The following is a 12,518-nucleotide window of genomic DNA, read 5'->3' on the forward strand; positions in this document are numbered from 1 at the left end:
TACATCAAAGATCAAGATAGACAGTTCCTTGCTCTTATAAGGACTGCACTTCATAAGGTGATGGGGTCTGGGGATTGGATAACAATAAATAAATAAATTAGTAGAAAACTATCATATTGTGATAACTGCTATACAGAGAATTAAAGTAGGTGACATGATAGAGAGAGATCCTTCTGACAATTTAAACTGAAACCTGAATAACCAGAAGGAGAAAGTAATGAGAGCATTCCAGGCATAGGAAACAGCTAATGCAAAGGCCCTGAGGCAGGAGCAAGCTTTAGATGACACTGTTTAGATACAGCTGGGCCATGTAGTTAAAGCAAAGTGAAAGAGGGGCAGAGTGGTGGATGAGGTCAGAGAGGGGCAGGGACTGGATGGTGTGGGGTTTGGTAAACCAGGGTAAGGAGCTGCGATTTTATTCTATGTCCTATGGGAAGACATTGCAGGTCTCCACAGGAGACATGATCTCATTAACGCTTCTAAACTTTACTCTGGCTGCTGTGTGAAAGACTGGATTTGAGAGCACAAGAATGGAGGCGGAAATACCAGTCACCGGGGCTGCTGCAGTGGTCCAGGCAAGGCTTGAGGGTGGCTTGGACTAGGGTAGGAGGTGGAGATGGAGAGAAATGGGCACAGTCAGGATTTATGTGGGAGTTAGTACCAATAGTATTTGCTAATGGATGGATGACTCCTAGGATTCTCCCTCTTTCCTCCTGTTCCCTTCAGATGCTTCCAGCCCCAACTCCACTCCTTTCCTACCCAGGTTCATCTATACTTCCCGCCTGTGGGTTCTGTGGGATGACTTGCACTGTAAACGAAATCTCCCTTTCCTCAAACTCACTCAAGCTGGGTTTCATTTCTTGCAACCCTAACTGAGGCCATCAGGCATCTGCTGTGCTACAACCATCCCAATAGCCATTTCAAGAGGGCACAGCAGTTGAACAAGCAAAGCTCAGAGAGGTGAGGCAGCCTGCCCAGTTCAGAGTGGCAGGGCAAGGATTCAAACCCAGGTCTTCAGGATCCAGAGCCAGCTCCTCCTCCTCTAGAACATGCTAGAGATTGACAAGATGCTCCCAGCTGCTAGCTGTCTACCAAATACTGCTAGTCCACCAAAATCTAAGCTCCTTTGACCCACAGAAATAGCACAATGGCTGCCTAACTACATTAATTTCCCAGCCTCCCTTGCAGCTAGGTCTGACACATGACTTTCTCCAGTAGAATATTAGAAGAAATGATGATGCAAGCAGAAGCCATGGCTCCTCCACACTCCTTCGCCTTCCTGCAGGTGGCAAGCCAGGCTTGGCAGCAAACCAGCTTCAATTATGCAGATCACAATAAGACCTTGAGGGGTGGTGGAACAACGAATTGCAAGGAACCCGAATCCCTGAATGACCACGTGGAGCTGAGTCTCCCACCAGCCTAGAAAGCCCACCTGGACTGTTACGTGAGAGAGAAAAAATATAAACTTTATTCTTTATGTCATATTATTGTTGGATCTCTTTGTTACAGCAGTCCAGCTGTACCCTAACTGATACACCACCTCAACATGATCTATATATTTTTATTTATTTATTTTTTTATTTTTTTAATTTTATTTATTTATTTTTCCCCCAAAGCCCCAGTAGATAGTTGTATGTCATAGCTGCACATCCTTCTAGTTGCTGTATGGGGGACGCGGCCTCAGCATGGCCGGAGAAGCGGTGTGTCGGTGTGCGCCCGGGATCCGAACCTGGGCCGCCAGCAGCGGAGTGCACACACTTAACCGCTAAGCCACAGGGCCGGCCCGATCTATATATTCTTAAATGCCAGTGGCCTCTTTTGTTAAAAAATAATTGAACCCCTCAAACAGTACCTCGAGGCAAGGGGTAGATCCTTGAGTCTCCCCACTCCTGTCCGTGGCTGAATTTGCTAATCTGTCGACTAGATTCAATGCTTGGTGCTCTCCTAGGAGTACCTTTAAAACTCAATTTGTGCTGGAAACCAAAATCAACAAGACCTCCATGCATGAGGTATGGGAATTTTTTTTTACATACTATTATGCATTTATAAAAATATTTGAATTAAGTACTGTATTCCTTGTTCTTAATAAATGCTTAACAATTGATAAAGCAAAATAAAAAAAATCATGCAATCGGATATTAATTCTGCTAGAAAAGGAATATATTTTTTGTGTGTGTGTGAGGAAGACTAGCCCTGAGCTAACATCTGTTGCCAATCTTCCTCTTTTTGCTGAGGAAGATTGGCCGTGGGCTAACATCCTTGCCCATCTTCCTCCACTTTATACATGGGACGCTGCCACAGCATGGCTTGATGAGCGGTGCATCGGTGCATGCCCGGGATCTGAACCTGAGAACCCCGGGCTGCCGAAGTGGAGGGCACAAACTTAACCGCTACGCCACCGGGCTGGCCCCAGATTTTTTTTTATTGAATTGGGTTTATTCCAGAGAGGCCAGCTTTTGGGGGTCATGGGATCTGGTTTTCATATGTTAATGAATGATTTTACTTTCCAAAGATGTTGGTGACTTAGGGAGCAAGGGGAAACCCTAGTTGATCAATGAAAATTTATTTATATCAGCCAATGAGCTTCTTCCAAAGGGTCCAAATCTGGAGACCAACGTAAGATCCCCAGAAATAGGTGTGACTCAGTCACTTCCTGGAAATCAACTGAATACTTAAGGGAACCCGGTGTCTCCCTGAGCTTCCCCATGGTTCACACGACTGACAAAGCCTTCCAAAGCCCACCAGGAAAACAACCTACCAGCAGAGCGTGCTCTGGGGACATTGCGTGCATTTGGCTGGAGGTGACAGCACTGCATTCATACTCCACAAGCTTTGGCAGCACTGCAGAAAGTGAGACATGGGCTTGCTCCCCGGAGTGGCAGGTGTAGGTGTTTCTGGCTTAAGCCCCTAGCAGGAGAGGTGGGGGAAAGGACGGTAAGGAAAAAGGGACCACACATTTAGGGGGAAATGCCCTGCATTGGGACTCAGATGGATATAGATTCCAATAGTGACTCTACCACGTGCTCATCAACTCATATAACCTCTTTGAACCTCAATTCCCTATAAAATAGAAATACTTATCCTCACCTCATAGTGTTATGAGGACTGAGGAAGCATCATATAGAATGTTCTGGCAAATGATAGCAAAACAAAACCCAAACTGATCCTGCCTTGAGCTAAAGACGTCAGCAAGCCTGCCCTCCTCGCCAAGTCCCCGCGAGGGAACAGAGCCTGCTGGCTGGCCCCCAGGTTTCTGCATTGTCGAGGACAGGCTTCTGTGGGTGCTGCTGTGGGGCGTGTGGAGGTGCTCGCTGACCACATCCCAGCTGTTCTCCTGCAACTGTGGCTGCTCAAACCCTCCAACTCTTCTCAAGGCTAAACCAGCCAGCAAAGCAGAGTCGAAGCCTCACGGAAAAGGCTGCTTTCCAGTCACCTTGTCCTGTCGTCCAAGATCGTGAAACAAAAATGAAGGCCTGCGTTACTTGCTTTCTATTCCTGAGGCTGATAGTCCAATTTTTTTTGCCAAGAAAACACTTCATTTTGCCTCGATTATGGTCCTTAGCAAATGACTGGCCTGGGAAAGAAGGCTAAAGAGAAACAATGAATTAACTAGGTCTCCCTTTTTTCTGATGGGCACAGGCACTGGGTTTTTAGCTTAAACACATGTACATACTATCAAATATGGAAAATCGGGTGATTTTTCTCAGTATGGTTTTGGGGCTCCCTCCCATGCAGAGACCATGAGCGTTGGTCCGATAGCCATCCACTCCCTCCCCTTCCAAGCTTCTCCTCATGACTTCCCAATCTCTGTAATGAGCACTCACCACTCCCCACATTTTGACACTCTTCCATCTCCCACTTTTGCAAAGCATTTGGGTCTTCCATGAGCCCCATACTTCCCAGTGCACTCTTAGCATTCGGGTCATGCTCTCAATAACATTGTGCCAAGATTAATAGAATCCTCTAGCTGGCCTTCCACCTCCTATCTCTCCAAACCATCTTCCATTGACCTACCTAAAGTGCAGCTGCACTCACATTATTCCTCTACTCAATAAGCTTCAATGGCTCCCTACTGCTCATTCTGCAACCAAGATTCTCCACAATACGGCCCTAACCTCCCTTCCCCTTCACATCTCTCCTTCAGGACACGCCTTCCAACTAGACTATCACCCCTTATTGAACTTACCCACCTTTTGCCATTTCCAGGCCTTTATTCATGTGATTCCTCTGCCTGGAATATTCTCCCTCCTTCCCTATCATCCACACGCTGAAATCAAATCTGTCCATCAGAGACCTGGAGTGACACCTCGTCCATAAAGACTTCCCCAATTCTTCCAGCTGTCAATAAATCCCATGACATTGTATTGGCACTTCCTTGTGTCCTGTTCCCCTCTACCTTGCAGTGTCAACTCTGAAGTATCTGTAGGGGCTTCTGAGCAGCAGTCTGGTTGGAAGGGAAGGCCGGAGACTGGCCTTAAAGCTGCATTTGCACAAGCACCGTGTTTCACTATAATTATATGAGGAGAGGGGCTGATGCGATGGAAAATGGAGCTGCTGAGGCACCCCCTCCCCCCACCCCAGCCACTGAGGCCTATTTGCTCTTCTTTTCTTTCTCCCACTGGTCTGCGAGTGTCTTAAGGGTAGAGCCTGTGTCCCTCGAGTCAACAACACTACTGCAGGGTCCCACGATGCCAGCTGTGGAGTAACTGCTTGACACGAAATGCGCCGGGTTTACTAGAGCAGGCAATGCTTCTGAGAGGCATCTGGCCTGCACAGCTTCTTCTGGTCTGTGCAAAACAGGTAACTCCCCAGCACCCAGCCCTCCCGTGTCTCACTGACACCAAGGGGGGCACAGCCATCCCCTCCTTCCTTAACAGGCTCCTAGGAGAGCGCCTGACCTGCTTTTACTTTTAAGCTGCCCTTTTACTTTTGAACCAGAATATACCCAGAAAAACGTAATAGTGTGGCACCCAATCCAAAGCGACAGGTCCTGGTGCCGGCCCTGGAAGAGTCATGCCAATTCACCTCACATGGTTTTGTCAGCTGGGAAGAAATCCTCAATCAATCTCACGGGGAATCCACTTTCTGAGGGTGCACTCTGGCCCAACCGGCGCCACCCCTCATTTGAAACAGAGACAGCAGATTGCTCCACAGTCCGGTAGCCCGGGCTTTCCCTGCGCTGGGTGGGGTGCCTCCTTCCACGGCTGGAGCCCCATCAACCCCCCCCCCGACACAGCGCCCTCTCCCCATAACCTAAGGGCCTCTGCGAGGGGCGCGGAGGGGGACCTGGCAACTGCACGTATCCCTCACAACAAAGAGAAAAGGAAAAGAGTGGCCAAGAAGGGGTAGAAACTCCAGCTCTCCTGTTTTCCTCTATAAATCTGAGGCCAGATTTTAACCTCTCCCTCAGCAACTTTGCACTGAATGAGAGAGAAACTAATACAGATTCTAGTCTTGTACTGCTTTAGACATTTGCTCCCCCACCCTTTGTTACCTAATGGCCTTCAGGGGTTTTTTGGTTTGTTTTTCAACTCTTGAAGCCAGGTTAGCCTATTTCCTATTCACATTTTTAAGGAATTCAGGCCCTCTGCAGTAAAAAGAGACAAGCATTCCCCAGAGCTTTACATTAGGAATGTTTCTAGATTGTTGGTTGAAAGCATGTACATTTGTTCATTTGCACCCTAAACACACCCCACGGCCTCATTTAACTCTGAGTGCTCATGTGTGTACTGCAACTGCCTGTGCATGGTTCCAACTTAATCAAGTACTTAATGAGTAGCATTAATATTCCTTGTCTTCTCCACGGGAGCCCACGCTCATCAAGGTGAACAGCGGCTGGCTGCCTCCGCAGCCCGAGGCTGAGCTAAGTATTGTCTGTCCTCATCTAGACAGTGGACGGTTTGTCCCCCAAGATGGGAAAACCCTGCTGGGTACTTTCCAAAGACTTCATTTTAAAATGAGATGTTTCCACTTATAGATCTTTTGAAAATGCCAAACAATCTGGAAGACCAGGAAGAAATGTATTATCGGGGTGATAGTCATTCAGAGATTTTTGTAGCACGCCTGGCTATTTTTTAGCCAGGCACTGTGCTAAGCGCTGGGGATGCCATGATGACCCCAGGCCCTTTAGTTCCTGCCCTTGTGTGCTTCAGGCTGATGGGAGAGTCCCACACTTATGGAAGGGTCACCCTAATCAGTGCACAATTGCAAAGTGAGATCAGTGTCAGGAAAAGCTGGGGTGCTGGGCAAGCCATTCCCTACGGAGGAGATCCTGGAGCTGAGCTGAAAGACGAATAAGGGAAGAAATCAGTTATTCATTGAATATTACGGCTGGAACACACACACACACACACCATCTAGTACAAATCCTCTATTTATAGATGAGGAAACTGAGGCCCAGCAGAGCTAAATATCTTGCCCAAGGTCAGAGCTAACTATAGAAACCAGCGATCCCATTACCCAATCCCTTCCTGCTAAATCACATGGATTTTATTTATATCCCAGCTATAGATTATCTCAATACACTTGGCCAATAAAACGCAGAATATTGAGTTAAAACCACATCCCTCAAGACCACTAGCATAAATAACGATCGTGTTTTAATATAAATGATACCTTTTCATTTTGCAAATCCGAAGAGTTCTCATCATATCAAAATCCAAGACAGTTTGTTTTCCGTAAGAACGGGAAGGTCGTAACCCTGTCTAAGATGCACTGGCAAATCTCTCTAACCGTGCAATGCTAATTGGGGCGTGAGCTGTGTGTTCAGGCTGACTTCATGCCCCAGCTGGAGTTTCAGATTTGCACATGGCGATTGGGTGGCTCTTCGCTGTTTCACTGCAACGGTCTTTCCCTGGACTCCGCGAGCCTCGGGGGATTTACGCTGCCGAAGTGGCCGTGTTCTCGCCAGTGTGTACATGCGCTGCATGGTGAAACATTCTTTTGAAAAGCCCGTGAGAATCCACTTGCAATCCGTGCTTGTGCATGTAAAAGCGCAGAGCGAGGACTGGACAGCAGCGCAGCGGACCCGAGGTTACCCCTGGGGAACGGCTGCCATGGGGAGGGGATGTGATACGGTCTCCTTTTTACTCTAGAAACGCCTGAGTGCGTAAAACTGTACGCAAGAACGTATTCGTGTATTACACACTGAACACATATGTATCACTTTTTAAAAAGAAGAATCAAACAAAAATAACGTGTCAGTAGAACAAAGGTGCCACTCCGCAGAAAGCAGCAGCGTTTCTCCTGGATGTGAAAGTCTATTCCAGAAGCCTCAGAGTAACTGCCCCTTGACCATCATGGAACTGAAGGTGGAAAGCGTGCTGTCCACGGCATCTCAGCGGGAGATGAGGAAAGTTGGAGGCGCCTCGAGGGTCGCCTCACTTGCCGCCCGCGCCCCTCTAACCCATGCGTTGAGGGAAGTCTTGGCTTTCCAGCGTGCGCACCCCCACTCACCCAACTGGTGCTGATGCGGGAGGGTGCGGCCGCGGCGGGGCGGGGCAATCCGAGCCTGCACCCCCTCCTCCTCTCCCGCCGCCTCCCCGCCAGCCCCGCCCGCGCTCGCCCCCCGCCCGCACCCCGGGCGCTTGGCCCGCCCCCTCCCCTCGGCGCTCAAAGGAACCTCGCGACGCCGCGCTCGGCAGCAGCGGGCGGGGGCCGGGCGAGGGAGGGGGCTGGCCCGAGCCGCCCGACTCTGCAGTTGTCTCCCGAGCGCGGGCTGCGCCGCCCGAGACGCTGGGCTGGAGAAGCACTAGCCGTTCGCTCCCGGGCCGGCTCCTCCAGGCGCTCGCAGGCATGCAGCCTGGGAGCAGGCGGCGTGCCCCGGGCCGCTGCTGAGCCGGCCGGGGTGGCGGGACGAGCGTTTGCCGAGCCCCTCCCACCTTGCCCCGGGGCCGACCAGAGGCGCCCCGGCACCCCCTCTTCGCCCGCAGCCCCGCCAGCGCCACCCCCCGCGGGCCGCAGGGTCTCATGCAGCCGCCAAGGTAAGCGCGGGCCGGCAGCGGGGCGGACCCGGCTCTGACATCCCCGAGGCGCCGCCGACACTTGCCGGGACCCCGCGTCTCATCTTGCTCTCATCTTGCCCAGATTTGGAGCTTTGCTGCGCCTCGATCGCTTTAGCTCTTGGCATCAGTAAAGTTTTTGTGGTTTGGTATTTGCTCTTTTTTCCTAAAATGCTCTCCCCCGGCAGCCGGCAGCGCGCGTGGTTGGGCAGATCCGGCGAACTGCTCTTCCGCTGTGTGCGGGCTGGGAGCTCCCTTTCTCCGGCGCGGCCACCTCCTGCAGCGGCCGCTCTGCCCGGCCCGCGGAGCCTGGGACGCAGCCTGGGACAGAGCCTGGGACGGAGCCGGCCACCGGGCTGTCCCGCCGTGAACCCCCATTGGCCCGACTCGCCCGGGACCCCTCCTCCTGCTCCGCGCCTGGCTGCCTAGGCCAGCAGCAGAGCAGCGGACGAGCGCCTGCCCCGGGGGCGTCGGCGCTGTGCACTATCTGGGCTCGGGTCCGGGCAGTCCTTTGCCTGGGAGTGCCGGTGCGCAGGAAGGTGTGGGGCTTGGGTAGAGTGCAAAGGGATAGGATTCCCGAGTGGCCCCGGCATTCCTAAGTGGACGAATCCGCGCCCAGCTCGCGCCGTGGCTCATCTCAGGGTACAAGCCGGGGCAGGGGGACAGGTGTATTTAGGGGGAGGGCCGATGTGGGGGACGCAAGGATGCAATTCTTGATTGCATCCTGTTAATGTACGTAATTGCATTGGATTTGCTCTGAGGTAGAATCAGTTCCCCCAAGTTGAGATTTTAATGGGAGCCTGCGAGCTGCTATTATGAGGTGTGGTTTCAGAAGGCGTTGGATTGTATTTATTTTATAAATCGGGTGTCTTGCGGACGGATTAGGGGAAATCGCGCCATCTAGCGGAAATGGTGAGCTGCGCGTTCCTTTTAGGCAACGAAGTTGGGTGTTCAAGTAGGAGACTCCTGCGCGAGTTTGGGAGGCGGGAACTAGCCCTCGTGTCCTTGGGAAGTAGTAGTTCTCGGTGTATCTACAGTCCCCGGGAGCGGGAGCGCCCGACGACCCGAGCTCAGCACGCCGAACTCAAGGGACAGAACTGCAGGTGGTACTGGGTGGCGGGCTGTCACCGCAAGGAGATCTGCCAGCTTCTCCACCAGGCTTTGGGATCCTCCAGGAAAAACATAACATAAAATGTTGCCTCCTGGTAAGAGGATGCCCCTTCCTCGGGCATCTATAGCAGAAATTTGAAAAACGTTTGCACGGACGTTCCTCTTCTCCTGTGCAGCACAGACAAGTGATTTTTCAGGCGAATCTTGGGCCATGACCCCTAAAAAAGAGATTGGCTGTGCTCTGAAGGGCAGCTGAAGGAGAATTGGGAACGGGTCTGTGCCAATCTGTACAGGAACCGTGTAGTGTACCAAAAATGGCATTTTTGCACAAACAAAGAAGAGGTTTCCTGGGTCCAGCCCTGTGGCATACTGGTTAAGTGCGCGTGCTCCGCTGCTGGGGACCTGGGTTCGATCCAGGGCGTGCACCGATTGTCAGGCCATGCTGTGGCGGTGGCCCATATAAAGTGGAGGAAGATGGGCACTGATGTTAGCCCAGGGCCAGTCTTCCTCAGCAAAAAAAAAGAGGAGGATTGGCATAGCTGTTAGCTCAGGGCTGATCTTTCTCACAAAAAAAAGAAGAGGTTTCCTGCTATTCCAGTGCCACAGCAGGTGACAAGCAATCCCCCTTTATAAGGGACATGATCTCCAATTAACACCAGGGGCTGACTTTGCTGGATGGCAAGCAAAGCGGACAAAGGCTCTGGGTGGGGCACCCACACATCCGGGCGGGCTCCACATTCTCTGTGGCTGGTTTTTGCTGCCACCTTCCAGGCCAGATGGTATTAGCAATGAGCTGAGTTCTCCCTGTTCTGAAGGGTACATGAGTTCCTTGCAGAGCAGTGTGCTGTTCTGCTGGTGGTGAAGACTCTTGTCCCTTGAGATCCTCTGAGCTGTGGTGGTGGTCACGGATGTCCCAACCTCCTTTTTTCAATAGCCTTGTTCTCGTCATTTCCTTCCCAGGTGACAGACAGGTGCTTATACTGCAAGCAGACATGTGGAATGGTGGGTGGCCTGTCTGCCCACCTCCTATGCTGTCTCAAAGTCACTCTTCATTTGCAAGTGTTTATTTAATAACCAGATTTGTGACAAAAAGGATCTTGCAGTAACCTGGCATCTTATTTGAGGAGGGCTTCTCTGACTTTTGCTAAGAAACCTCTATCTGCTTTCTCTCCTCACAAAGCCTTTCCAAGGCATGACTCGCTGTCTCCCCAGTGTGTATAATAATACAGAATGGAGGCATGAGAAGCTCCTGTTTAATATGCCCCTTGACTCAGCTCTTCAGCTGCCCCGTGTGGGGCTAAATACAGGAATTCTTAGATGAGGAGATGCAAAATAAAATGAATAGGTACTGAGCATCCCTAACAATGGGACAGGGAGTTTTTCAAGCCACTCTCACAGTGATGCTCGCTGGTTCCAGGAAGCAGTCAGGAACAGGTGCTTTCATTCCCATGTTTCAGAAGAAACTGATGCCCAGAGAGGTGAAGGGGCATAGGCAGGGTTTAAAGTGCTTTTTTCCCTACAACCTTGCTACCAAATGAATTAAACTCAAGCTCTTGCTTTTGCCAAGTATGGTCCCAAAATTTGTTCACACCTTGGGAGGTATGATCACCAGTCTCTTGAGAAGTCTGCCATCCAAGGAAAGAGACAGGATATACCCACGAGAAACGGAGCGTAACAAACAGAGATTATTGGAAACCAGTGCCAGACTTATTGGAATCTGTTAGTTCTGTGAAATGAAAAGACACTACTCCTTAAAGATCATTGTTCTAGAACTCGACTTATAATATCCCAAAGTTAAGTTCAAATAACTTTTAAGTGTCTGCAGTGTTCCTGTGGCTCTTTAGGAGACTGGCTTTGCTTTTCAAACAGCATTCATGGTTTATTCATTCAACAAACTTAACGAAACATAAATTTAACCCGAAGAAGGGAGGCTCCAGGCTCCCCCACCTGTCTGGTATCCAGCAGTAGTCAAATGACAGGCTCCTCTTTTTCTTATTTTGACTGAACAACAGCTCAGTTTCAGCCTCCCTTCCCTTAGCAACAGAGCTATGAAGGAGCAATGAACAGGGCAGTGGAAAAAATTAAGAACTGCCTCCCCCAAGTGTGCCGACGGAGTCAGGCAGAAGTCAGTTTCCTTGGGGACAAATGAACATCTTTTAAAAGGATGCCCAGTTTCTTAGCCAGGTCTGACCTATGAGTAGAACATGCTGTATCATACTAGCATTAGGGGTCAGAAGGCGAGAATGCCTACTAAGGTGTGAAACTTTACAATTCTAAGGGTAGTAAGAAGAAGAAATTTTGAAATTTGGGCAGAAATTTAAAAAATAAATGCAAACATCTTTTATAGCCCTGTTTAAAAATTTTAAAGCCCTGCTACTTGATGGATATAAAAATGCACTATGTAACCTACTCAACTTATAAAATTATTCTATCTAAATTACTACAGTAAAGAATTAAAATGCAGCAAACGCTGCTTATTCGGAGAGTAATTACAAAGTTGCTGGTTGAGTTTACTTCTCGTTTTTCAATTGTTTGTTTAAAGCAACACTACAAGATGGAGAACTTTCAGGAATCAAGATACTGGGTTTGCCAGAGTCTGAACATCTGGCAAAAAACTTGAAAACAAAAGATTCTGTCAACTATCTGGTAAAACAAGGCAAATTCCTATAGATTCTTTGTCCTCGACGTCGGGCAAAGCAGAGGTTGGCAGATATGAGTAAAAATGCCCTAGAACTTGTTGATTTCTGTCTCATTAGGGCATTGTTTCTTGGTTACCATCCTTTGTAGCTTCTCCTTATGTTTCATTGTTTCATCTTCGGGGCCTCTCAGATCTCCGCGTCTTTGCCTGGCTTGCCCTGGCTGACAGCCACTATTTGTCCTGTTAACTGATAATACTTTTCTCTTCTCCTGCCCTTGTGAACAGACGTATTGTGCATTAAGTCCTCAGTAAGAGTTTCAGTACCGTTACTTTATTCTTAGCACACTTTTCTTCTTGAATACGGATGCAAGCTTTTTTTCATCCTTTTTAGGAGTTTTGAGGAAATTGCTCTTTGATGACCTCTTTAAGTAAAGATTAGGTGGAAACACAAACATGCAGAGACTCACCCATGACGACCTTCTAAACGTTCGTCATGGTGTAAGCACTGTGGGCACAATGCAGACACTCTACTCTAGAATTCACTCTCCTGTTAGTCTTTTCTACATCTCCCAGTTGATCTGTACCATCGTGTGTCTCATCCCTCCAGATTATCTATTTAAAAACTGTGATATCTAGTGTTCAAGGTTTCACAAGTTGTATCCTCTCTGTCAAAGTCTGATCCACTTGTGAGGCTCTCAGACCTTGCTGTTATCCCTTGCAGCGATGCCCTTTCGCCTGTTCAAAGGCTGGCTCTCAGAGAGGCTTGCTCA

At 49.5% G+C, this 12,518-nt stretch overlaps 1 protein-coding gene across 1 annotated transcript in view; it reads left to right on the forward strand.

The window, feature by feature from the left end:
• The first annotated feature begins 7,705 nt into the window (after positions 1–7,705).
• Positions 7,706–12,518, forward strand: part of RGMA (repulsive guidance molecule BMP co-receptor a) — a 45,056-nt gene continuing 40,243 nt past the window's right edge. Inside the window, exon 1 of the mRNA XM_058542376.1 lies at positions 7,706–7,982. Coding sequence (XP_058398359.1) covers positions 7,969–7,982 — 14 coding nt within the window. The 5' untranslated portion in view covers positions 7,706–7,968. The remainder of the gene's footprint in view (positions 7,983–12,518) is intronic.

This window comes from Diceros bicornis, chromosome 5, assembly GCF_020826845.1.
Source record: "Diceros bicornis minor isolate mBicDic1 chromosome 5, mDicBic1.mat.cur, whole genome shotgun sequence".
Classification (NCBI taxonomy): domain Eukaryota; kingdom Metazoa; phylum Chordata; class Mammalia; order Perissodactyla; family Rhinocerotidae; genus Diceros; species Diceros bicornis.